Raw genomic sequence first — 26969 nt, 5'->3', positions numbered from 1 at the left:
AGGTTCTTAGTAGCATTTCTCCAGTAGCAAGCAGAAAGCAAGCTGGGAGCATTCGAACAACAGAGGACAGCAAAGGCACCAACAGGTGAGTTGGCTCTCTTCCCTACCTGGACTTTAAATTTGTCCTATTCAGGAATGCCTCAACTTTCTCAGAACTTTCCCAGAACACTGACTGAGGATGCCAGAATTTTCTTCTTTTCTTTCTGCATGTTCTCCATATCCAACTACCAACAACCTCCCTGCGGGCTTCTGTAAATCAACAACAGGCCTGAATTCACTGTTAGGAATTGTCACCCCCATTTATCAAGGACAATTCCTATTTTATGCCCCCTTCTCCAGCACAATCACTGTTTGTACTTTGCCTTTTGGAAAGAGCTGGGGAAGGCCTTTTAAAAATTTGACTTTGGGGAATATACATTGTGCTTCCTCCCCGTTCTCTAGAAGTTCATTCTCTGAGGTCAGGCGAAGGATGAATCTTGACTCTCCGGCAGATGCATGGGTGTGTTTATTATTTATGTAGAAAAGTGATGTATCCATTGGACCAATCGGCAATTAATCTTTATTAAAATGGTCCTAGACCAGCATAAAATGTAACAGCATTTCAAAGGTGAAAATTCTTATAGTACACAAAACTAAGAAATACAACATCAGCATTTCATCAAGTATTTTTATACCTTCCTTAACTGGCAAATTTTATAAGCTGCCATGAAAAACTTTACACTACAAGCTGTAACCATTGGGTTTTCATCCATTTACAACATATATGCTAATTCCAAATGACCAGGGTAGCTTCTAATTACAGGGATCAGGGGTTGCAAGCACTGGATTAAAGTGCACTTGGACTCAAAAGAGCGGAGCATGGCTTCCCTTCAAGCACATGCTCCAGAGAGGAAACGTTGTTGAAATATTTTGGAATAACTGCAACTTAGATACAAGGTGTGGAACTGAATATTTAAATTTTTATTATTTGTTAAGAGTTATGGCCGGTTTTCTAAGCCAGCCAGTTTCAGAAACTGGGTCAGGGCTGCCAGGTACAGACAAATTGATATGGGGCAGAGAGAAAAAAGGCTTTAAACAATGTGTTTTGAGTGTGTGCGTGGAGGGGAGAATGCTCCTTTGTAGAAAATAGCACACAACAGCATCCCTGAAATGTTGGAGAGAATGTATGTTATCACTTCGATTGGCTCGGCGGCAGGAACAAGACTGGAATAGCATTGCTACCTCATCCAAGTTGGCAGAGGCTGTTTTATCGTCTTGGTTACCGACATTTGAGTATCTTCCCTCACCCTGCATCTTGTATTGGAGAGGTCCAGATCTCAGATCCCAAACCACCTTTGCTCTCCTCCACCATTCTTTCCCAAAGTCTTCTGCAAGGGTTGTTTCTACTTCTCATTTTTGCAGTTCATGAGCACTGGTTCTGTCTGCAGCACATGTGATCAGCCCGCAGGCAGACACCTCTCCTAACTGGTCATCTCTCTGCCTGCACAGCAAGGACCAACATACCTGGCTTTCCTCTCTGAATGCGGGAACAATCAATTACACGCTAGCCATTGTATAAAAATGGTATGGGGGCTGCCTCCAGAGGCCTGTGTAACCTGCGGAGGATACAGCAGTTGAAGAAGATTCTCTCCCCTTACTGCTCAGAACTCATTCTCCAGCTCCCGCTTCTCCCATCTGCTCTTGTGGGGGAGAGATCTTGCACCCTAAAGTGATTCACTTCTAGCCAACTCATAACTTCTTGCTTCTAAACTGAGTAAAGAAACAACAGTTCTCACCCACATACACCCTCTGTCCCCTTGTGTCTTCTGCCAGCTGGTGAGTGGTGTACTAGTTAGAGTGCTAGTCTAGGATCTGGGAGACCGAGGTGCAAATCCCCACTGCCATGGAAGCTTGCCGGGTGACTCTCAGGCTGGTCACACACACTACCTCACAGGGTTGTTGTGAGAATAGAATGGCGGAGGCAAGAATATTGCAAGTCACTTTGGGTCCTCCCCACTGGGAGAAAATTGTGGTATAAATGAATAAAAAAGCTTTGATGTGCAAATCATTTAATCCCACCTAATGGGGAGACCATCTCTCACGGGCCCTTTTCTGTGGGCTATTAAGCCTAACAAAGAAAGCCTCAGCCAGCAGCCAAACAACAAGGCAGTTAGCACCATTCTGGGACCACTTTTCACAGCTTCTACGAACACGATTTAACCACGCTTTCTTCGAGAGCATCCTAATAGCTTTCCAAGGTCGAGCAGAGATCAGTCTTTTAAAAATACTTTTTATTTTATTGATAAGTTTAAAAACTCAATAAAAGGGAAGAAATAAAATAAATAAAAAGAGAACAAAAATTAAAGAAAAAGAACAAAGAAAAATAATACATATTTCCATTTTCCTCTACAACACCTAGCATTTTTTACAAACATATACTTGTAGTTTTGATACCTCCACAATTTACCTTTTCAATACTGCCCCCCTTCTGTTTAGTTTCCCCAAATTTATCTTCTTAGAAATCAAATCCACAAATTAAATTTGGCCTTCAAACCTGCTTAACAATTAGCCAGGAACATCAGCTTAGCTAGCAGGGTGCCAAAAATGAGCCATTGCGAACCATCAGCACTGCAAAGCCAAAGAGAAGACCACGTCGGGCATCCTTCCAGCAGAGCCTGGGTGGCCGTCTGCCCAGGACAATCTGGTTTGAACTTTTTGCACTGAGGAGGAGGTTGGACTAGTTGACTTGTGAGACCCTTCCAGATCTAGGATGCTTCTGAAGCTTGGATTTTTGAAAATGCTTTTTACCCCTGAGATCTGCCATGAGTTTCCCTGCCTGTGGGCATTAACTGGAGAGTTTCACTCTCTCCTTGTGAGAAACACATTGATTCAATTCCAGGCAACCGATTGTGCATTAATACACTCCCCCTGCCCCCTGATGATGCTTTGCAGGTTTTTACTCTCTTTCAATTGACAGAAAACCAGATACTCCTGTAGGAAATTTTAGAGCTAATGTTAAAGACCTCATTACATACCTCTTGACATTCCACTGGCTCTTTAATGAAGCAAAAGACACGCTTGGATAAAGATCTTGTCATCATGCTCAGATGACTGTGCACCCTATATATAGTTTTGTGGTTGTGCACAGTGAGGAAATGCCCCTTTGTCTAGGCTTTGTTGGAGCTTAATGACATCAGCTAGGAAAGGCCTGCTTCCCTGGGTGCTGATCGCTGGTGGCTGCTAGCTATGTATGGAGCCCATTGACTGAAAAAGAAACACCTTTGACATTTTTAGTTTCACCTCTGAGGTTCTCCAGCTAGCTGACAAGAGGTAACTGGGAAGAATGCCTCCAAGAACATGCCATTTGCTTGGGGGGGGGGGGGAGACACTGATTCGGCTTGAAAGCCTAGCAGTGCCAGTCTGGGTGTTTGCTCATGCTCATATCTTTATCCTGAGGCAGTGAGTTCCACAAGACTCATACAGTGTGAAGCTGAGCTTCCTTTTCTCTGTCTACCACCCATTAACTTCATCAGGTGCAATGAATTCTAGAATTATAGGAGTGGGAGGAGAGGTTCTTCTTATCTATTTTCTCTGCATCATGCATCATTTTGCAAACGTCTACCCCGATCCTCCTTAGCCGTGCTTTTTCTTAATTGAAAAGCTGCAAACCAGACTCCAGGGAGGTATCAGGGATCAAGCTGGACGGGAAGGACCATCCCTTGCCTCCGTTTCCAGTGTTGGACTGCAGGCAGCCATGGAGGACAGCCAGGTCAGGCGTCAGACAGGGTGGATGCCTGTTACTCAGAAGCTGCCATCTGACCTGGAAGATCTTTGTAGCCCTTGCAGATGAGAGCAGCCAGTGGCCAAAGCCCTTCATGGACCAGGGGACATTCCCACCTGTAGCTCACCATCTAGGACAGCAGCTCACACATCCCTAGTTCTAGCCTTAACAGCTTTTCAGAGGAGCCAACCCCCAAAATCCCAACTGAATTTTTGCAAGCTGGAGTTATTTCACTTTGTAAAAACTGCACTTTGTGCGCTTGGTGAAAGCTACTTATACTTAACATTTATTGACGATAGTAAGCATTTGATTGAAATGTTTTATTTTCTCTCTTCGTTTTCTTTTATTGTAATCAATAATTTTGTATAATTGTTATATCATTCCCTGTATTTGTTGTTCAAGTTATTGTTGTAGTTATTCTGTTGTATTAAATAAAAGTTAAAATTAAAAAAAAAACACTGCACTTTGTGCACGCTCCGATATACCCTTTGTTAAGCTGCACATTCTGGAATTCAACAGTAAGACTAGAAACAGGTTCTGAGGGCCAAGCTACAAGTGACGAATGACACTTGAACGGCAAGTGAACAGACTTGCATGTATTCCTCCCTGTTCACTTGTGCTCCACTCGATCATGTAGTGCTCCACTTGTGCTCCACTTGATCACATAGTGAGCAAGTGGAGTGCAAGAGAACAGGGAGGAATCCATGTGAGTCTGTTCACTTGCAGTTCAAGTGTCATTTGTCACTTGTAGCTTGGCCCTTAGGCTCCAGCGAAGCCCCAATCAGCAGCAGTTTGCAGTGGATGCCCGCAAGCCTGCTTGTAAAGAGTGACAAACTGTTGGATTAAAGGCCTGCTATCAAGTGTATATCAGTTGTAAATACAGGCAGGTATTTCTGGTTCCGGGCCAGCTGTGCCTTGCTCCAAGGCAGATTCCCTACCCCAGGGTATCGTATAATCAGATGATTTATGGAAGCAGGTGCCGAGAAAGGAGAAAGCGGACAAGACCATTAGCTGGCAGAGAATGTTTTTGCTGCTAACTTTTGGGCAGCTTGTTTTGCCTGGTGAACATTCTGTACCAATGAAAAAGAAAAAGGGGGGGGCGGATACAGACTGGACCAAATAAGAGAGATAAAAAAGGGACAAAACTGGATTTTTTTTCCCTACAAGGATTTCCAATACCGAGGGAAAGCGGGTTGTAAGACTTGGGGGAGTTCTTTCAATACCAAAGGTGAATCAGTGCTACCAAGATTTAGAGCCAAATTGTGCCTCCAGAAGAAGCTGTACTGGGATGACACCGCTCCAGAATATGGGTGCCTCACCACCAATAAATGCATCTTTTCTATCTGATTGACATCCTGCTTCCCTCCTGGTATGCTCAGGGCAACTAACAAGGGAAAGTGATACAAACCCCTTGAATTAAAGGCAACACAATAGAAAATTGAAAGGGAGTTTCTCCCTTTGCTGATGGAAACGGAATACTTGCACTGCCCTACAAGGCTAGCACGGCAGCAAGGAACGTCTAGAACCCTGCTAGGCTACCTTTCCGAGGCCAGGATTCCCTCTTTGTGAACTGATTCACCTCACTGTGAACTGATACAGTCTGGGAAAGGCTGTACCACATCCATTTCTACATTTGCATTGGCTCTGTGTGGTACGTTCCAATCAGCTTTTTGTCAGTTCCAACTATGAATCAACAACCTTCCTATCTGTCTTCTGCAAGCCACGGAAAGATGTGCCTGCTTGTTAGAGAATGCTCTGTCCACCCCATCCCGCATTCCCCCTAGCTTGTTGACTTCATCTGGGGGCGCCTTCAAGAATTCCAGGTATGTATCAAGTGCACACCTTGCTTCCCCGAGCAACAAGAAATTCCGAGAGTGGTGCTATAGGGTTTAATTTCCTTTTCTTTGGGTGGTGGTGGGATACACTTTGGATAGTTATGTCTTTAAGATTTGAAAATATACACTCAGACCATGAGTGGAAGCAAAATGCGCATGCCAAAATGCAGGCAGAAGATCTCCACAGATCTGTAACAATGTAAGATCAGCCTTCCTGGATCAAGTCGATGGTGCACGTAGCCCAGCAACCTGTTTTGAAAGGTGGTCACACAAATATTCCTCGAAAGCCTACCAGCAGTAGAGAAAAGCTGAAGCATCCCTCTGCTCTTGCGCCCCTCTCCTGGCACTCAGAGGTATACTGCTCCTAAACATGGAGGCTCCATTTAGTCACTGTGCCTAATAGCAGTTGATGGATTTCTCCTCCATGAATTCATTCAATCCGCTTTTAAAGTCAGTTTAAACTAACAGGCATCAGTATGTGACAGAGAGATCCAAACATTAGTTACACATTGAGTGAACAGGTACCAAGGCTGCACCCAGGTTTTAGCAAACTCTAGTTAGAAACTCCCTGCTTGCTCTCTGCCTTTTCATAACTACCCAGCTAACACCTACAAATACCATTCCAAACTCTTCCTTTTATAGAATCTCTGCAGAGCTGAATCCAAGACAAACATCCCTTCCATTCCACTGAAGATGGAATATAAAGATTTCATTGCTGCTGCTGTTCCCCAGGAGGCCGAAATGTTTGTCGGCATTCCATAACATATCAGCTCAACCAATCAGAATCAGAGGCTTCAGTGCCACAAGCATAATACGATATAGACTAGTGCTCCACCTGTCCCATGAGATTAAGTTGATATGTACAAAACGTTTTTTTTATTGACTGGTAGGGCATTCACTTGTTTCCAATCTGGTTCTAGCTTCCCCAGCAAGATGGCTCACCGGAAGAAAAATACTCCTTCAAAAGTTCAAAGCTGCTCCAGAAATGATCCCGTGGAGGCTCCTGTTGTTAAAGGGCCCAATATGGATTCCCTGGGATTCCTGGCTATGGACAGCAATGTCCCAGGCCTGTCCCAGGTCATCCTTCAAAAGCTCAACATGAAGAGCTACGACGAATACAGGTGAGCCACAATGGTAAACCCAGCTGTGCTCCCAACCTGAAGGGATGCTGAGAGCTCATGTCTGTTAACAAGCCTTGCCTGAGGTGTCAGGATCCAGGCAGACAATCCCCCAAATAGAAGTCTGAAAGTGGGCTCTCAGGTAGCGCCTGTGTCAGGCCACGCTGGAGTAGAATGGAACTGTTGGCAGGCCAGTAATGTGTAGTGGTTACACTGTTGAACTATGATCCAGGAAATGTGGGTCTGAATCCTCACTCTCTCATGGAGCTTATTGGGTAACTTTGGGCCAGTCAGCTGCACCCTGTAAAGCCCCAAATCAGCCAGATGAGGAGTAAATAAACTTCAGAAAGAGTGAAATGTTGAAAGCAATTAAGAGTCTGTTAAAGGAGGATGGGGTTAGGGAAAATTAGCCCGTACAAGCCCCCATGAGGTTATAGAATCCTGGAAGGGGGAGATTTAGCGTTGGGGTGTGTGTGTCAGAATTTTGAAATAATTACCTTTCCCCAGTTCTTCATGGACTGCAACACCCTAATTCCGGAAAAACAGATAGTAAAACTCACTATCTCACTAGTGCTGCTCTCTTTAGATTTCTACAATTTTAACCTGCATCAGGATGGAGGAGCCCTGTTCTTCCATTCTCAGTCAGCTCTTTTGCTTGGGTGGCTTTCTTGCAGGTCTGCGATGGAAGGCAAGAAATTGCATGCGGACTTTGGCATCCATTCATATTTCGAGATGTTTCAGAAAATGGAGGATACATTCAGATTCTGCGTTGAGTGCAAGAAACTTCCCGAATCTCTGCCCAATCCTAAAAGCCTGCGGAGGTGCAAAAGGTAAACAGTATAATTTTGCTGCATCTGTGGAAATCCCATCCCAAACTGTAGAGCTTTCAGCAGGGCCACAAGGGAAGCTGCTTGCTGCAGATCCAAAAGAAAATATAATCCTCTAGCCAGGAGCGGCTATAGCTACACTGCAATCAAAAGCAGTTTCAAATCTGTTTAACTATCTGTCACATCAAGGGCAGCCTGAGTGTGTTCATGTATTTGTGAGGGAAAGGCAACCTGAGTGGAAGCCTGAACTGAGTGTGTCTGTGAGACTATATATTCATTCTATTTGAAGCAGGCAAACTGTGTGTGCGCCTGAGAGAGGAAGAATTGAGAGTGAAAAGAAAACAGGCTAGCTGTGTGCTGTCTGAGGAGGTCTCTGTGAGAGAAATATAGAGCCTAGAGAAAGAGGTTAACTGTGTTTGAAGCCTTACAAGAGATCTGTGTGAATGAGTTTGGATGAAGCAATTAGAAGAACTAAGAACTACTTTTATGTAACCAATACCATCATGAAAGACACTGGACTGAACATGAAGGAATTGAAAGAACCAGTCAGAGACAGAAAGGCCTGGAGGGATACGATCTACAGAGTAGCCAAGGATCGGACACGATTAAATGGCTAGGATTGGATTGGATCTGTCACAAGGTTGGGCCTTTAGCTGCAAGCTGTCCCCCCCTCAAAAGTGGGAAGAAATACTCTGCAGATCATTCTTCTTGAGCTCAGCACCTTGGTTTTGAAAACACAGACTTCTGGAGACAGCCATGGCCAATACAACAGTGATTTGGTCTGGCATACTTCTGTACGGGCTTGCAATGTCAATGGACAGAGGCCACTTTTGTGGCTGTGGACCCCAGTGTGATCTGGTGGCTGTAACTCTTTGCCCTCCCTTCCACTCTCAGGTGCCAGAATGTCTATTATTGTGGCTCAGAGTGTCAACGGGCCAACTGGCCCATCCACAAGAAGTTCTGTAAGAAGCTGAAGCTGGTGGCTCTCGACCGGCTGATGGAGTGGCTTGTGTTCACAGGTAGGCCTTGAGCTGGAAGAAGGAGGTATTGGGATTGTCCTAGTTTTTGTTATAAAGGTTAGTGCATGTGAAGCATGCTGAACCCCTTCGGGTGCTCCATAAATGCTCCATAAGTCTTACCATAACCCATGTTGTATCGTGCAAGATATAGTTACAGTACTTAAAGAAAGGGTTCAACTCTGTACGTTTTATATTTCTGCAATTCTTCCCATAGGTGACATCCCATTCCCCACAACACCCTGGAAGAAAAACATCCATGAGGTAAGAGGCTGGGAAGGCTGGTTCCTCATGCAAGACGATCTGGATGCAAAGTTAAGCTCCATACTGACCGGGCGCTACATGAATATCCTCTGGGCCAATGCCGGGAAGCCAAAGCCAGAAGAGGTGGAACTGACGGAGTCCATCAAGCGGGTGACCACAGACTTTGAGTCTAGGCCAGCCACCATTGGCCTAGGGCTGCACATGTTTCAGATTGATCCCTATGCGAAGCCGATCGTTGTGCATGTGGTTGGGGCTTCCCACGTAGAGACCCTCAATGCTCGGGTAACAGATTACGACGAGCTGTCCCACATGTTTCCTAAACACCAGGGCATCGAGGTGGTGATGGTAGGCATCGATGTGGTAGACAACCCCATCATGAGACCTCCGTTGGTGGCTTTTGGGCCGCGGGAGAGAGTCTACCTCAGCAGCTACAAGGGCCTTTATCATGATTTCTGGGAATCGCAAGTGGAGACGCAGCTGGCTTCTAGGCCTGAGCTTGTTGTAGGCTTCCATCCAGGTGAGTAGGTCTATTGACCCCTCCCACCTTTCCTTCATCTATCAGAAAATGCCAGGTTCTATGAGAAGTATCTAAAGATGGCTGTTGTATTTCTACTTGAGACCCTGAAGAATTGTTGCTTTTTTGAGTAGACAGCACTGAGCTAGACATACCACAGTCCTGACTTGGCTCAAGGGTTTAGATGTTCATCTGTCATGATGGGGGAGAACAATTCTAAGGAAACTCAAGAAGGATGCTGGGAAAGATGACAAGATCCCAGGGAAAGGCCAAGGGAGCAGGTAGAAAGCAGACCCAGAAAAAAACAGCAAACATAAAGCTACCTTACACTAAGGCGGTCATCAAAGCTTGCTGTTGTCCACTCTGACTGGCAGTGGCTCTCAAGGGTCTCAGGGAGAGGTCTTTCACCCCTTCTGCATGTAGAGCATATAGTCTATCACAGAGCCACTCACCCACTAATATTGTCCTTGAGTGGGCTCAAACCACCAACTGTTTTGGTTAACAACCAAATGCACTAACTGATAATGCCACTGTCATTCCCTGGCAGTTAAACCCCCAAGTTCTCCACGGTTAACACACAGTTGTTCCAGTTGAAGCAGCTTTATTACAGAACCATTCAGTACAAGGTACTTAGAGAGTGCAATTCGCAGAAGTGACGTATATGGGGCCAGCAATGTTAGTTATAGGGAATATATGTTATAATGTTATAGTTATAGGGAATATATAGGGAAAAGGACTGTTAAGAAGGGGTGTGTGTGTGTGTGAGACTAGACAGTGAGAAAGATGAACTTATCTTTGCTTCTCAAGAAGGATACATCTCAAGCCAGTTTCAGCTGGCATCCAAGGACACTGGCTCAGATACGCAGGAGGCATATATGACAGCCACAGAGGCTGCTGCCGTGCAAGAGGGCCAAACCAGAAGCAGGGGCAATCATAGGCCTGTGTGAGGAGTCTGTCCAGAAGCAACTGGCCAAGGTTGCAGAGAAAAGAGACAGAAGATGGCTCAGATCAGCCCTTAGGGAGCCACACACGCAAGGCCAGAAGCTGGCTATTGGCCAAACAAAGGCCTAACCTGGAAGCAGCTCCCTAGATTCAGTTTGAACCTGGAGAGATGTCTTTCCCTACTCCACTCCACAGTAGGGCTGCCAGCTCCGGCTTGGAAAATTCCTGGAGATTTTTGGGGGGGGACCCTGGGGAGAGCAGAACTTGAGGAGGCTTTCCGAAACAGCCGTTTTCTCCAGGGGAACTGATCTCTGTCATCTGGAGATCAGTTGTAATTCTGGGAGATCTCCAACTACCACCCAGAGGTTGGCAACTCTGCTGCTCCGCAGTCTTGGATGGCTCACCACAAGGATCACTGGTGCACAGATAAAACATTTCCTGGTTCAAATTATGGCCAGACTAGATGGACTAGCAAAGGGCCAGCGACCTTTTAAGCCCAAGTGCTCCCTCCCCCCAAGTCAAAAAACCCAACCTGTAAAGAGGTCAGTGTGCTGACAAAGAAATGGCAGGGGAGATGCGTGAGCCGTACTTGGCCAGAGAGACACTGTGAGCGAACAGCACTGCAGCATTTTGGCCAGCAACTCAGGGACCTGCCTTGGACAAAGTGGCAAGAGGGGGGGAGTGTATCCCTCTCCCAGTGCCCCAGGAACTTTGGTGCTCCAGGAGCCCCTTGGATTGGGCTGGACCCATCTCTCTTTTGACCAATGTTGAAATGCAGTATTGCAACTAGATCAAGATGGGCAGCCATGTAGTCTGTCTGTATCAATAGAAAAGAGCAAGAGTCCAGTAGCACCTATAAGACTAACAAAATGTGTGGTAGGGTATGAGCTTATGTGAGTCACAGCTCACTAAATTTTGTAAGTCTTATAGGTGCTACTGGACTCTTGCTCTTTGGTATTGCAACTGCAAAGGATATCCCCCTCCTTTTAGCCTGCTTCTCCCAGCTGCCGCTACTCGGTACTTGCCTTCTGCTTTGCAACAAGCGGCAGACGAATGGTGCCTGAGAGCTTCTCAGTTGTTTGTGCTAAGCCAGCAGCCCGAACCAGTGGCTATGGCTGGTCCTTCAGAAGGCAGACCTTTAGCATCTTGTTACTGAAGGAGCTTTGGGGGGCTTTAGAAAGGGAAGCTGACAGGAGAGAGCAGCATTCTGGCAGCAACCTGACCTTCCTTGCCCGAACTGCCAGGTTCTTGTAACTCTAGCCAGAGGATCGGAGCAGGTGGCATGGTTATCATCAAGAAAGATCAGCACAGACCTCCACCCAGGGAGAACCATCTTCAGACTCAAAGCCAGCTGAGCCCATAGATCGATCTGCTGGACGATGGCTTTAAGTGAGCAGAATCCGTCATGCTTAATTTTACTTTAGCAAATAGATTAGGGATCAGGGAGAGACATGACAGAGGTTTATAACATTATGCATGGAATGGAGAAAGTGAAGCAAGAAATGGTTTTCTCCTTCACCTATAATACCAGAATTAGAAAGGGTAGTAGCTTCAGGACTGACCAAAGGAGGTACTTCTTCACACAATGCAAACTGACCTGCAGAATGGGTACTGGATGTAGTGATAGCCACTACTACAGCAGATGTCTTCAAAAGGAGATTAAAACATCCAGGGAGAAGGACTCCATAGCTATCAGACAGGATGGCAAAATGAAACCTCCACATTCAGGCACAGTCTACCTTCAAATACCAGTTGCTATGAGGAAGGCTCTAGCATTTATTCTCAGCTTGTAAGCTTTCTGAGGTCATCTGGCTAGCCTGTGGGAGCAGGATGCTGGAGTTGATGGAGTTGATGGTCTGATCCTACAGGGCTGTTAGGTTCTTAACGAAGATATAATAACAATAGCAAAAACAGCAATAACAATGACGACGTTTGATTTATATACTACCCTTCAGGACAACTTAACACCCACTCAGAGCAGTTAATTATTACCCCCACAACAATCACCCTGTGAGGCGGGTGGGGCTGAGAAAGCTCAGAGAGAGCTGTGGCTACAGAGTTCCAAGGTCTTATCCAAGCTACACCAAATTTCAGAGTACCTGGGCTCTTGGAAGTCAGAGCCACAATTCCTGACCTGGATGCCCCACCTCCTCATCTCAGGGTTCAGAGCCCCAGGCATGCAATGGTTAGGGTAAACCACATGCTCAAAGGCATAGTTGCTTTCTTGATGATTGACCAATCTCCTCTTTTGGGGGCGGGAGGGAAGAAAGACTATAGCTTCCATAATTAGAGTTACCAACTCTGATTGGGGAACTCCTGGAAATTTGGAGGCGGAACCTAGAGAAGGTGGAATTTGGTGGTGTGATTCCACAGAGTCCACCCATTTCCTCCAGGAGAACTGATCTCTGCCGTTGTAATGCCAGAAGAAATCCAGGCCCCACTGAGAGATTGGCAACCCTACTTCCATTCCAGAATCTCGCCTCAAGCCTCTGCACTGAAGTCTTTGTATCATTACCCCACAAATAGATCTTTGGGGCAACGATGCATTCTCCCTGCTTTCTCTGGCCTTCCAGAAGGAATCTGGCATGCCATTCCCTTCCTTCTCAGGAACAACATGAACAAGGTCCTTTGGCCCAAACAATGAGATCCTGGTGGCTGAGGCAAGAGAGACAGAGAGTTTGAAACAACCTGTTTATGGAAAAACACTCTTAAGACAAGGACATTTTTTCTGGGAAAAGAGGTGGTGGAACTCAGTGGGTTGCCCTTGGAGAAAATGGTCACATGGCTGGTGGCCCTGCCCCCTGATCTCCAGACAGAGGGGAGTTTAGATTGCCCTCCACGCCAGCGGTGTGGAGGGCAATCTGAACTCCCCTCTGTCTGGAGATCAGGGGGCGGGGCCACCAGCCATGTGACCATTTTCAAGAGGTGCCGGAACTCCGTCCCACCATGTTCCAGCTGAAAAAAAGCCCTGCTTAAGACCATCCCTAAATCTGTCTGTGAGCTACTGGAAATGGAATGTAGAGGATGGCTGCTGAGAAAGCCAGCTACTCTGCGTTATCTGTCTGAGAGGGAAGCCAGCAAACTGAAAAATTCATTGCAGCTGCAGCGTCTGGCTAGAATCATTCTCCCTTGCAATCTATTGTCTGTCTCCAGTCCAAGGGGGGAAAAAATCTTTTTCTTCTCTTTGTGGACTGACAAGAACTGTTGCTGAGGGTGAAAACAAGCATGCTGTTTTTAGATCAAGAAATCCCCAACCTTGCTGAGGCTGTTGTCTTTAGTGGAATTTTGAGAAAAGGTAGTCAGTACTAGCAAAAAAATGATAGCCATGGAGGAGGTGGCACCAGCCACGAAATGGCTGGCACAAGGGTGACAGGGTCAATCGCCAAATGTCAGGAGGTTCTACAAAATGTTGGAAGGTTCCAAACAAAGCATCATCCTATGATGGAGTCAGCTGCTTCTGAACTGGCCAGGGTCAGCTCTTTTTGTTTGGGGGGAGAAATGATGGTTGGTTTCAGTTTCCAGGCAAGGATTGCTGCCTGAATAGCCACACAGAGATGTTTCCAAGCCTGGAGGCATAAGGAAACCCGTGTTTATGGCCAAGCTCAGCAGCCAGTAGGGAGTGACACAAAGTTCTCTGTTGTTTTCTGTTACATTCAAGACCTTTTGAATTTTATCCTAAGACTCAAGAGTCAAGTGGGCACCAGGAAACACATTGGCTGGTGCCACAGTATCCCTGAGTGCCATGCTGGGGGCAGCTGTTTCAGAGCAACAGGTCTGGAGGTGCCCTTGCAGGGATTGGTCCAAACATCCCAGTTCCTCTCCAGTACAAAGCTCTGAATGAAACAAGTTTCAGGTCTGAAGCAGAAGCCTTCAATAATCTTTGTTGAAGTTGCTCAGAGCCAAGATCAAAGACATTAAAACTTTCCACTAGAGTGCCAAGCCAACATTTACCCTCCAGGGAAGTAATGAAACTTGAACAGCAAAGTAGTTAAAGCCCGATGGAAGCCATGGAATGCCGCCTCCAATTCCCTTGTTTTTATTGTCCAGAGACAAGCCAAGCGGGATTATAGTTCATCAGCTAGATCCAAAGACTGGGGAAACTATTTTTTTTTGGTCCTGATCTCACTTTTCTGGGCCCCTCTTTTGCAAAGGAAGGTTTGTTCCTCCCTTCTAAGTTTGAAAACATTTTGTTTTTGCCAATGTTTCTGAAATTAGGGTAGCAAGTAGGGATCAAACTTGCTGGAAGAAGGCAATGTGCTTTCTTTCTTTGAAGTTTTTGCCTCTGATGAGAGATTTATTCGATGTTATGCTATACTATGCTCTGGTGTGCTCTCACCATTAACATTATTTCCCGTACTCAAGAATGGAGCTTGAAATCAGAAACTTTCCACCCATTTACCCCACAGGAGGCAGCTAGTGGTGCATATGAGGTGGCGGGGAAAAGGCCAGCGAAAATGACCAAGCCTCATGGAAGCTTTGTGACTCCACAACACAAGAAATGCCCGGGGAAATGGCTCAGGGAAGACCTGTGACTCAGGCCTTACCATTTGAGAAAGAAGCTTTACTCTGTTCCACCTTAGCCAGTAGAGGAAACCTGTGGGTTTCACAACTCCAGTCTACATCTCCAGCGGTATCACACAAATCCCAAGTTTGCTGTCTAGTACCATATTCTGTGACGCTAACTTGAGGGAGCTGATGCCTTTGCCTCTCAGCTGTTCAGTGCTGACAGGGGGTATCATTGCTGAAATTAGACTGAGCCCAAAAGAGTTGATAGACACTGACAGGGCTAATCAGTTCTTTAGCATACTAACTGTTAACTAGCTGTTTAAGAGAGGGACAGCTGCACGGAACCATTAAATGCCCATCCTCAAACAGACATTGGTTACTTGCTTAACACATCACACATAACTTGTTTATGTGCTACAGTGTGCCGAAGCTGAGCGTTTGCAGTACGTAGATGTACCAAACCTGCCCAATTCCTTACATACCACTGGAAATCAGATCATGCCTCTGGTAAATTACATTGACCCAGCTGTGTGTCAGATACACCCAGGGCTTTTTTTCAGCAGGAACACGGTGGAACGGAGTTCCGGAACCTCTTGGAAATGGTCACATGGCTGGTGGCCCCACCCCCTGATCTCCAGGCAGAGGGGGGTTTAGATTGCCCTCTGCGCCGCTCAGCGGCGCAGAGGGCCATCTAAACCCCCCCCTGTCTGGAGATCAGGGGGTGGGGCCACCAGCCATGTGACCATGTTCTCTGAGGGCAACCTACTGAGTTCCGCCACCTTTTTTCCCCAAACCCCCCCCCCCCGGATACACCCTTGTATATCCGCCATGGGTGCTTCTATGCATGATGCTCTGATCCTCTGAGAATGTGTAAAGGGATCTTACTCATTGCTGCTTGCTGCTAGTGGCTTATCTTGCAGGTGTTTTGCTTTCGTTTTCCGCTTGAGAATGTGGCCTTGGAGTGCCAGCTGGAGCCAGTCCTCCCTGAGAGACGTGAGAACTCATTCCCTCCTGTTCCCCATCTCCCCCAACCCTGGACCCTTTGTGCCAAAACCTTAATGGTCTCCCCATTCCCAGGAGCGGGAACGTTCCCCTATAATTAACACTGCCTTCCCACCTTTCGTCACTTCTGCCAATGATCCTGTGTAACAAAATGGTTACAAGGGGTGAATTGGGTGCTGGTTGCAGTTAATCTGTTTTTTTTTAAGTTTCCTCAGGAGGGTTAATGGGCTGTAGGGCCAGGGAGGGGCCTGCAGGAGTCTTGGTAGGGGACACCCTTCTTCCTGGACTACAGCTCCCAGCTGCCCTGGGCCAAGAAAGTGCGGGAGAAAATAAGGGGTGGGGCAGCCTCAATAGATATACCCAGCCCATCCTGAGGGAAAGTCAGTCGCCTTCTTGGTTGAGGTAGGAGAGGCTCCTGCTGCTGGGTGGAACCAGGGTGCCTAGGCCCCAACATGGAGGGCCTGGGAGGCAGCAGAAAGGAAACAAAAAGAGGGAACGTTCCCTGCTGAGACACCCCCCCCCCTTAAGGTAGAGAAGGGAACAGTGTGGTAGGGAAAGCAGACGGCGGTTCTCTTCTGTTTCATTTTCTGCCCTATGAGTCCTGAACAGGGGGGGGGGGGTCCACCCCTATGTGTTGTGCCTTCACCTGCTTTGTATATAGTGCTCTGTATATAGTTATTGAACTATATTTTTTTGAATATAAAGAACCTTGTGCTCTATGTAACCTCCCCCACTTGGCACGCTACAAGAAGGGGGGGAGCCCAGGGAAACTGAGAAGGCTAGACCTTTGGGGAGTGGGAGGTTGCCAATTCTCCAGGGCCCAACCGAAGATCGGGTAATTCACTTCCCAGCAAGGAATTCAGCCGGAGGGATCTCTCTGTTCCTCAGTCAGGCGGTGTACAAACCAGTGAGTGGTGGTAGCGACGGAGAGAGTGAGCTGTGCCCACCAGGGACGGTGGGAGGTGGATAGTGGGGCTTGCAGGTCAATGGCGGCGACTGTTGCCCGGAGTGAGAGCAGGCGCCTGTGCTGCCACACTTGGTGGGAGGGGTGGGATCGAGCACCAAATAGTGTGTGTGGGGGGGGGGTAGACTGAACCGCGCCCCCCGCCCCCGAGCACCTAGCAGGCACAAACACACTGAATGGACCAAAAAGGGCTTTCTGTTTCTTTTTCAAAGCTATGGAGTAGGGACAGTTTAGCTAGGCAGCATGGAAAACGAAATCCTTGCTAGACTTTGCACTGAAAAAGCACAAATTGCAGGAGAGTAGAGTCCAAGGCATTGATGGTGGATGAACTATAGTACCATCTGACATCTTGTCATAAAGCTGCTGCCTCTGAGAAGCCCAGCCCCTCCGAGGCAGTAGAATTGGAAAGAATACACCTGCTACAGATTGAGCGACAGGCAGAAGCTCGCAGACAGGGACAGGAACGAGAGATGGAGATGAAGAAAGCCGAGATGGAGATGGAGAAGTGGCATCTTCTGGCACAGGAGGAGCAGCATAGACATGAACTGGAGATGTCACGCCTTCAGGTGGGTCAGAGCAACAAGATCAGAGTCACTCCCAAGGATTTTGTCCCCTACAAAGAGGGGGAAGACCCGTCAGTCTCTTTGTCCAACTTCGAAAAGGCAGCGACCCAGTGGGGTCTGGCAGAAACAGACTTCATGGCCTACCTCTGCAGCATCTTGATGGGGGAGTTCGCCACAGTGTACCTAGCCAGGATGGAGGAATTGCCTTCAAGGATTTCAAGTCAGCTGTGTTTAAATAGTTCCAGTTGGGACCCAACTATTTTTGCAAACAGTTTACAGCCTTAAGCCCACCGCAGTGTAAATCTTATATGGAGTATGGTGCTAAACTGGGAGAAATGTGGGAAAGGTGGCTAACTGAAGCCAAGGTAAATGATATGAAAGGAGTGTCCCAACTGATGCTCCTTGATCAGTTGTACTCCAAGATGCCTAGGGAGTTAAAATGCCTGATCAAGGACAAGGAACCCAGAACCCTTGCTGAGGCCACTGACCTGGCAGACCAGCTGGTAGCCAACTGAGAAGGGGTGGAGTGGAAAAATGTGGCAGGGGTAGGGGCCAGAGGGGTGGAAAACCAAGCCCTCCTCCTTGGAGAAAGGAAGTTCTTACCCCAGTGGGCCCTAAGAAAACCCCAGAGATACCCATGGGAAACAAAACCCCTAGTCGAACATGTTATCAATGTGGGGACCCAGGGCATATAAAAAATTACTTGCCCTAAATTGCAAACAGCATCTCCCAACCCCATTCCTACGGTGCCAGCTGTCTAAAGGGTGAAAGAAGGGAAGGTGGTGTTAATCCAACATGAATGTCTCTTTGCCACAATGAAGGCCCTTGATGATTGGGCTGATTTTGTAGAATCAGTGAGGGTAAAAGACCAATTGGTTCTAGGGTATGCTGATACGGGTTCATCCATCTCACTTATAAGGTCTGACCTTGTATCTGATGCCGATGTACTACCAAACAAGGTTTTTAAGTTCGTGGGGGGCTTGTGGAGGATCTCAGATGGTACCGGTGGTAAAGGTGCCCCTGGAACGGAGGGAAAAGGTTTATCACATAGCGATGGGGGTGAAGACAGACCAACCTTACCCAGTACTGCTAGGCAGGGACCTTCTGGCAGGCCAATTTTCCATAAACGTCGTGACCTGCAGCCAGACCCTAAAGGGTGAAAAACAGCTGGCTCCAGTTCCAGGGAGCAAAGAGACCCATGGGGAAAGTGAGTCGGGTAACCCTGGGGGGAAGCCTGAAGGCGTAGGCCAGATAACCTTAGAGGGGAAGGACCAACCCATCCCTGATCCAGAAAAAAGGGGTTAGCTGTAACCAGCTCCAGGGGGAGGAAGGTGAGGCATCAAAAACTGAAAGTCTTCTATTGGACCCCCCTGAAGCACTAGATGATGAGATAATGGGAGAAGAAAGGCTCATACAGGAGCCACAAGACGACAACCTTGTAGAAGGAGTCAGCAGGGAACAATTTACAGGCAGTTTAGGAGATCCAGGAGAGTTCAAGGAGGAGACTCAGAAGGATCCTAGCCTGGAATCCCTTCGACAGGCTGCTTTAGAGCAGGAAAGAGAGCCTTCTGAAAATACTACTGATCAAATCGTATAGGACCAAGGGAGGCTGTATAGGACTGGGGGGTTGCCAATTCTCCAGGGCCCAGTCGAAGATCGGGTAATTCACTTCCCAGGAAGGAATTCAGCCGGAGGGATCTCACTGTCCCTTAGGCAGTGTACCAACCAGTGAGTGGTGGCAGTGACGGAGAGAGTGAGCTACGCCCACCAGGGACGGTGGGAGGTGGATAGCGGGGCTTGCAGGCCAACGGTGGCAGCTCAGTTGCCCAGACTGAGAGCAGGCGCCTGTGCCGCCACACCCTGTCTGAGCATCTTGATACTGATAAAGCAACTTTAACTTTTGCACTTAAGCGTCTGGAGTGAAGTGCATGGGGACTTATCTGGCAAGACCTGACATTGTGATTCCAGGGTAGGTTAAGCTAACCAAGGGCTTTAGCAACCCCTAGGGTTGCTAAACCCGAAGTGGAGGCTGGAGTTCCCCGGGAACGACAACTGAGCTCCAACAACATCATGTTCCTCTGAGCCAATAAAAACTACCAGGCTTTAACCCAGACCCCACCCCTACCCAACTCCACCTCCTGACTGAAGTTCGACCCTCACTTGGCTGATAAATCAGATATTTTCTAAACCCATGAATTGGCAACTCACACACGTGCTTTGGCAACCTACTGACAGTTTCCTTGTGCTCAGTGAAAAATCAGTGAACTGAATATGTGAAGCAGCTCCAAGTTCACCAAACTCAGCATCCCATGGCCGGGATGGTTAGAACTCATCTGTTTGCAATGGGCTCCCCTAAGATGACTAATTAGTTAGATCCACAGTCAGAAGCTTACATCGCTTCAAACTTTGAGGGCTTCAACTTATTTAAAAAATAACAGATACACTGCATCAACATATTAACCCTACATCTTCATCGCTTTTTTACAGAAAATGGTGGCCTTTCTTGGATTATGTAGGTAGGACAGAAATACATCCTCCAAATCGCCTGTACCAAAACCTTCTCAATACATAAGACTTGTATGTGGATTTATAGTGTGTTTTACTTTACGATTTCTTTTTTAACTGATAGTATGTTAACTCTGGATATCTAATTGCTTAGTATTACTTGTGAACAAAACTGCTATCTGTTTTATTACTTTTTGTATTCATTGCTTTTGATTGTTGATGTTTATAAACTTTTAATAAAAATTGAAATTAAAAAAACGAACAACTTTGTGGGCTTGTTCAAGACTGACTCAGAGGGAGAATATGGTGAAGCAAGGTTAACAGCCCCCCCCCCCCCGCTCGATTCACATCTCTTTCATCACAGAATAATTTACCATTTAAACCAGGCCCTCGTCCTGATTTTCCCAGCCCCCTTTCCCTGACCCCCACATTGCCAAGTTGGAAATGTCACTTTTACCTGAAAAGTGAACCTTGCAATGGGAACATCTGGAGATCTCTGCATTGGGTTCTTCGCCTTTGGGTGGATATGGGCAGTCTGCCCAGCCCTGGTGCTCTGTTCGGGACCCACAAAGGTATCATGGCAAAAGATGTCTGGTTGAGCTTCACGATAACACAAGTATCTATCTGTATAAAACCCAGTTCACAACACTGTCACTCTCAAGTGTGACCAAGAATCAGTGCTGGCCGGGTCTATGCAGATGAAGAGACGTGGTCACGCAGATTAGAAGAAACTTGACTGGACAGCAGCCAGGGTGCATGTGTGGGCATCTCAGGGGACACCCCCCCTCTGATTTATATGTGCTTGAGCCACCTTGAGTCTCCTCGAACGAGCCTGCCATTCCCACTTTCGTACATTTCAAGCTAGAAGGCAGAGCACCCCAATTGGCATTGCCCCCCCCGCCTATCAAAACAAGGAGCATTTTTTCTTTGTTAGCAATATGTATTTTCCCCACTGAAACTTGAAAGGTCATTTGAATCGTTTCCTCAGTGATGGATGCTGACATTATTCTGCAGTGCAAGGTGCCCCCGTCCCTTTGTCCCTCAGGCAGATGCCTTGGCAACAGTAGGAGTGTTCAAAGTGCCAGAGGAGCGTACAAAGTGCCAGAGGATGTTGTAAACTGGGACTGAATTTCCCTCCTCTGCTCTACTCCCCCATCCCCAAATGGTCGGAGCTCAGTACTATTCATGTCTGCAGTGTTTTCCTAGCTGATGACACGCGAGTGAGTTCGACATCCTTCTTCAACAGCTGCGCAAATGCCTTCCACACCACTCTCCCTCCCTCTCTCTACTGGAAAACTTCCTAGCACTTCATGGCCTGAGGTGTGGTTTATCACTGGAATCAACAGAAGCGCCTCCTTGCTTTTGAAGAGGGGAGGAAAATACCTTGGCCACGCAAGGCATGGAGCATTCTGATAAAACTGCATGCCTGCAAGAAGGAGGGATGCTCAAATGAATATTTTCCCCATCAGGGCGAGATACTGGTCTTTACAAAGGCATGTGGGTTTCAAGGGTCCTCTGAGCCTTTTCCTTCTTCCCAGGACGAAGAGTACAAAACGAAGGAGTGTCACGACAATTATAGATAACGAAAAAGAAGACCTAATATTAATGATCAATTCGGTCATTAAAATGTTGGTTCCTGTTTAGAAGATGAAAGAAAGGCGTTACGTATTATGAAGCAAAGCCTGTGGCATTCTTGAGAAAGATCACGAAAAAAGGATCAAGCCAGGCTCCTTGCTGAATTGCACAGCTACTATGAATCACATGGCCATAGCAGTCTTTGGCTAGCTGCAAAATATAAACAACACATTAGAAGAAAACTTGAACCTTACGTGGACTTATGTTAATTATTAGACTGGAGCCTTTCTGTTGGAAATGGAAGTCAGAAACAGATGTTATGTATTTACATTGTTACTGGATGTTATGACTTGTAATAGGATGTTGATTGTGGATGAACTTGCACCTTATATAAACACTTACAGATGCACAATTAAAAATTGTAACTCTTTAATTGCTCTTTAAGTGTTGCTGGAGTGAAACTTGTATTCCCTACGAAGCATTTCTTGCAGGGGTTCTCTTCTTTTTTGTTTTCTTCCCAGGATCTGCAAGCAAGCACATGCAGTGGTAAAACTTGGTGTGTGGTACTGTTTCATTTTATTCTTTTACTCCCTTTACACCCTGCCTTCTTCCCCAATGGGGACACAAAGCAGCCCTGGTCATACTCCTCTCCTTTTTATCCTTGCAACAATCCTCTGGGGTAGGTTAGGCTGAGAGTGTGTGACTGCCCCAAAGTCACCTAGCAGATTTTCATGGCAGAGCAGAGATTCAGACTTGGGTCTCCTAGATCCTAGTCTACCATCCATTTTCTTCAAGGAGAAAGATGTTAGTTCAGCGGTAGAGTTCCAGTTTCATACTCTGGCATCTCCAGGTAAAGCATCTTGAGCAGCAGGGCCACGGAAGATCTGAATTCTTGTTGAGCTTCTGCACGTCAGAGCACATCCATCTTACTTTTAAAGCCCTAAATGACTTGGGATACCGGAATGACCTTTGTCTTCTTACAAGGAGCATGGCTTCCTCACATGGCACCGTTTTAGAATGTACTTCCTCAGGAGACTCACCTAGGGCCTGATCTGGTATCTTTCCGGCGCTGTGAGAGAACCCCATGGTTTACAAAGGCTTTACTGTGAATTTCTTTTTAAAAATAGTTCTTGCTACTTAAAAGATTTTCTACATTACTCATTTTTAAGAAAGTATTTTTATTCTGTTTTCTGTCTTCTCTGCTTCTACAGCATATATGATTTGCATGCAGGTTTCAGGTTCAATTCTCAGTATCTCCAGTTGAGGGATTAGGTAGCAGGTAACATGAAAGATGTCTGCCTGAAACCTTGGAACAGCTGCTCCCAATCAGAGGAGACGATACTGAATGAAGACCAGCCAATGATCTGACTATATAGCAGTTTTATCTTCTCACTTGCTGAGGAGGGGTCATGGCTCAGTGGCTGAACACCAACGAGAAAGGTCCCTGTTTCAAAGAACTCAGGTTGGTGGTCATAGGAAAGACCTTTCTCGTTTGGTTACTTCTCAGAAAACAGCAAGCTAGAAGGGTCCACAATTTGGCTTGGGTTAATACGGTGACTTCAAGTGACTTGCTACAGAGGGAGACAGAGACCAGCTGCCAATCTGAATATAAAAGGTGCCTGTTGGATCAAGACAACTAATCCATCCAAACCAGCATCTGGTTTCAACCAGTTGCCCTGCAGGGACAACAAACAGGGAATAGATGCCTTCCGCTGATGTTGCCTTTGAGCACTGGCCTTCAGAGGTCTGCCGCTGCCGCTGGATGTTTCTCCTTGTCTGGAGGCAGGCAAATGTTGCCCCCATCTTCGAGAAGGGAGAAAAGACGGAGCCAGGTAACTATCAGCCTATCAACTCGATGTCCTTACCTGGAAAGGCCCTGGAACAAATCATGAAAGAGTCAGTCCTTGAACATTTAGAAAAGACAGCCGTGATTACGATGAGCCAGCATGGGTTCCTCAAGAACAAGTTATGTCAGACTAACCTTATCTCCTTTTTTGAGAGAGTTACTACTTTGATGGATCAAGGAATGCTGTGGACATAGTTTATTTTGATTTCAGTAAGGGTTTTGATAAGGTTCCACATGATATTTTGGTTGCCAAGCTGGGACAACGTGGTTCAGATCCTATTACTGTTATGTGAATTTGTAACTGGTTGACAGATTGCCCCCAAAGAATGCTTGTAAATGGTACCTCACCCTCTTGGAGAGGAGTGACAAGTGGACTGCCCCAGGGATCTCTCCGGGGCCCTGTATTGTTCAACATCTTTACAAATGACCTGGATGAAGTAGTAGAGGGGATGCTCATTAGATTTACAGATGATACTAAATTGGGAGAGGTTGCAAACACAGTAGAAGATAGAAGCAAGATTCAAGGTGATCTTGGCAGGCTGGAAAACTGGGCTTAAACTAACAAAATGAATTTCAACAGAGATAAATGTAAAGTTCTGTATTTACATAGGAAAAATCAAAGGCATACTTCTAGGATGGAGACTTGTCTTGGCAGTAGTAGACGTGAAAAGGATCTAGGGGTCTTAGTAGATCATACACTGAACATGAGTCAGCAGTGTGATGCGGTAGCAAAAAGGCAAATGCAGTTTTAGGCTGTATCAACAGTCGTGTCCAGATCACATGAAGTGATGGTATCGCTTCACTCTGCTCTGGTTAGACCTCACTTGGAGTCCTGTGCACTTCTGGGGCACCAGAGTTTAAGGATGTTGACAAGCTGGAACACGTCCAAAGGAGGGCAACAAAGATGGTGAGGGGTCTGGAGACTAAGTCTTATGAGGAAAGGTTGAAGGAGCTGAATATGGTTAGCCTGGAGAGGAGGCAACACAGAGGTGACAAGTATTTGAAGGTCTGTTACATAAAGGATGTAGTAGTTTTCTGTTGCCCCGGAGTGTTGGACCAGAAACAAAAGGTTAAAAAAAAAGCAAAAGTGTTTTGGGCTAAACATTAGGAAGAACTTCCTGACAGCGGTTCCTCGGGAACAGACTTCCTCGGGAGGTGGTAGGCTCTCCTCACTTGAAGGTATTTAAAAAGAGGCTGGATGGTCACCTGACAACTATGATGATTCTCTGACTTAATATGATTATACACAGATCAGGCGAGGGAGTGCATGAAGGGATGAGCCAGTGCTAGCCTCTTGTGGCCCTTTCTTTATATGCCCAGGGTAATGCCAATCACCACTAAGATCAGGAAGGAATTTTCCTCCAGGCCAGATTGGCCAGGGATCCTGGAGATTTTTTGCCTTCCTCTGGGCATAGAGCAAGGGGGGAGAGACGGAAGCGGGGGGGGGGAGAGACGGAAGCGGGGGGGGGGAGATAGCTGTGAATTTCCTGCATTGAGCAGGGGACTGGACTAAGATGACCCTTTGGGTTCCCTCCAGCACTATGTTTCCATTTCTTTGTTTCTGTTAATTATGGCTAGCAGACATTGATAGATCTAACCTCCACTGGTGGGGAATATCCTCTTTTACAGCTATCTGTGCTAGCTACTGTCTCTACAACCACCATTTAATCTTCAGGCAGGACGGCTTCCAAACTGCAAGCTGCCATCCCAACTTGGGCACAATTACAAAAGCCATTCATGTCATCCTTCCAAGGCAAAACTTAACCCAACTAGGCCTTTTTCTTGACCCACTGGATGCCTGAGGGAGAGGGGGTGCTCAGCATCATACACAGGCAGACCATCATCTCTTTTCACTCACTGTAGGTTTCCATGCCTGCTCCGATCTGATGGAAAGTTGGCTCCCAACTCTGCTGCTGCTCAGAGACTATAAGATCCCTTCGCTTTTTACTGTTTACAGGTAAAAGACTGTCTTTCACATGTTGGTCCATTCCACATGGTGGTGGAGAGTGCCCTCAAGCCATAGCTGACTTATGGCGACCCCTGGTGGGGTTTTCATGGCAAGAGACTAACAGAGGTGGTTTGCCATTTCCTGCCTCTGCAACCCTGGTCTTTGTTGGAGGTCTCCCATCCAATTACTAACCAAGGTCAACCCTGCTTAGCTTCTGAGATCTGACGAGACCAGGCTCTTCTGGGCTATCCAGGTCAGGGCCCATTCCACATAACTAGCCTTCAGTTTTGTAAACTGAGTTCTAATTGTGTAGCTCACATCTTTTGACAAATGCATCCACTTTTCAACAAATTTTCAATGCCAGGAGCAATATGAAGCTTCCAAAATGTATTAAAAACACCCCCCCCCCAATAATTCAATATGTAGCAGCAAAACTAAGGATATATACAGTCCAGAGCTTGCTGAAATTGACAGGTTTTAACTTCCCACCAATGTCCCAAAATTGACAGATCAGCAGCTGCAATCCCATGTTGATCCACAAGCACAGGACACCTCAAGGCATTACCACATGGAATAATAATAATAACAGCGCTTATATACTGCTCTTCTAGACAGATTAGTGCTCCACCCAAGAGAAGTGAAGAAGTTAGTGTTATTATTATCCCCACAATGCAGCTGGGGAGCTGGGGCTGAGAGGAGGGGCTTCCCCAAGGCTACCAACTGAGCTCATGGCGGTAGTGGGATTTGAACCAGTAGAGTGCTGATTTGCAGCTGAACCTCTTCACCGCTATGCTACAGCAGAATCCACCTTGGTCTGCAGCCTGAAGCATCTCAGTCTGTTCCATTGCTTCCTTCTCCTGCATGTGTGAACCGGGTCTTAAGACTAGTCAGGTCACAATGCTGCGCAGGCCTCTCTCAAAACAGAGAGCAGGGACCTTCTATTATGTCTATCGATTTCCTCTATACAAACTACACGCCTCTTTTCCACTTTAAAAAAGTGCTCAGAGCTCATAAATAACCTAAAAATACAAGGATAGAATTCAAAAACCCATTTAAAACAATTTTGGGTTCCCAGAGAACAACCTCCGATGATCTCTTCAGAGAAAGGCAGCACACATTGCTAGGGAGGCGGTCCTTTGTGTTTTATTTTTGCCAGATCTGAAAGTTGCTCCTCTCTTCCTCTCCCGACAGTGAGCAAGAGCTGAAATATTCCTTGAAGATATCGATGGAGCTGGAGATGCGAATCACAGGATGTGGAGCCAATCCCTTTGCCTCCCTCAAACCAGAGCAGGCCTATTCAAATCCCAACAAGTCACCGGTCTACTGCAACTCCCACTATTTCACATTCTGTGGATTATCTGACTCTCCAGACGAGCCAGATGTGGGAGAGCTCGAAGGGGACAAGAGTGAGGATGCTTAGAAATGAGGATGCATGTTATTTTACCACGCACGTTCAACAAATTCAGAGGCACGGGGCCAGGGTTTGAGTTTTGCCCCTTTGCTCTGCCCTATCAAGCTGATGAGCTGGTGTCCCCAGTATTTCCCTCAGTATGATAGGGCAGAGCAAATGGCAAATTCTCAGAAGCCGAGCAGAACAAAATACCCGTATCCTCGATTCTTGGCTCACCTGGTATTGTGACTCCCTCTGAAGACTCCTCTAATCAGCCTCTTATTTCCCTCGCTTGTACTCAGTATAGTTGACCTAATTCTCATTCACTGTTGATTGAATTACACTTGCACATGTCTTTTATGCAAATAAACATTTGGTTTAATTAGGCATCTAA

The 26969-nt window shown here is 46.6% G+C and overlaps 1 protein-coding gene across 1 annotated transcript; it reads left to right on the top strand.

Annotated features, from left to right (window-relative positions):
* The first annotated feature begins 37 nt into the window (after positions 1-37).
* On the top strand, positions 38-26962 carry MSS51 (MSS51 mitochondrial translational activator). The gene is made up of 7 exons (XM_054992309.1): positions 38-85; positions 6516-6716; positions 7388-7543; positions 8435-8559; positions 8774-9337; positions 25101-25194; positions 26377-26962. The coding sequence occupies exons 2-7, from the start codon at positions 6529-6531 to the stop codon at positions 26603-26605; spliced, it is 1356 nt and encodes a 451-aa protein (XP_054848284.1). The 5' UTR covers positions 38-85; positions 6516-6528; the 3' UTR covers positions 26606-26962.
* Positions 26963-26969: the final 7 nt, after the last annotated feature.

Source organism: Eublepharis macularius, chromosome 12 (assembly GCF_028583425.1).
Source record: "Eublepharis macularius isolate TG4126 chromosome 12, MPM_Emac_v1.0, whole genome shotgun sequence".
In the NCBI taxonomy this organism is placed as follows: domain Eukaryota; kingdom Metazoa; phylum Chordata; class Lepidosauria; order Squamata; family Eublepharidae; genus Eublepharis; species Eublepharis macularius.
The sequence above is the reverse complement of the archived record's forward strand: the minus strand, read 5'-3'. Positions and strand labels throughout refer to the sequence as shown.

Coding starts and splice junctions, on each gene's coding strand:
- MSS51 (XM_054992309.1), top strand. CDS start 6,529: ATGGCTCACCGGAAGAAAAATACTCCTTCAAAAGTTCAAAGCTGCTCC. Junction 7,544..8,434: donor AGCCTGCGGAGGTGCAAAAG/GTAAACAGTATA, acceptor TTCCACTCTCAG/GTGCCAGAATGTCTATTATT. Junction 25,195..26,376: donor TCGCTTTTTACTGTTTACAG/GTAAAAGACTGT, acceptor CTCTCCCGACAG/TGAGCAAGAGCTGAAATATT.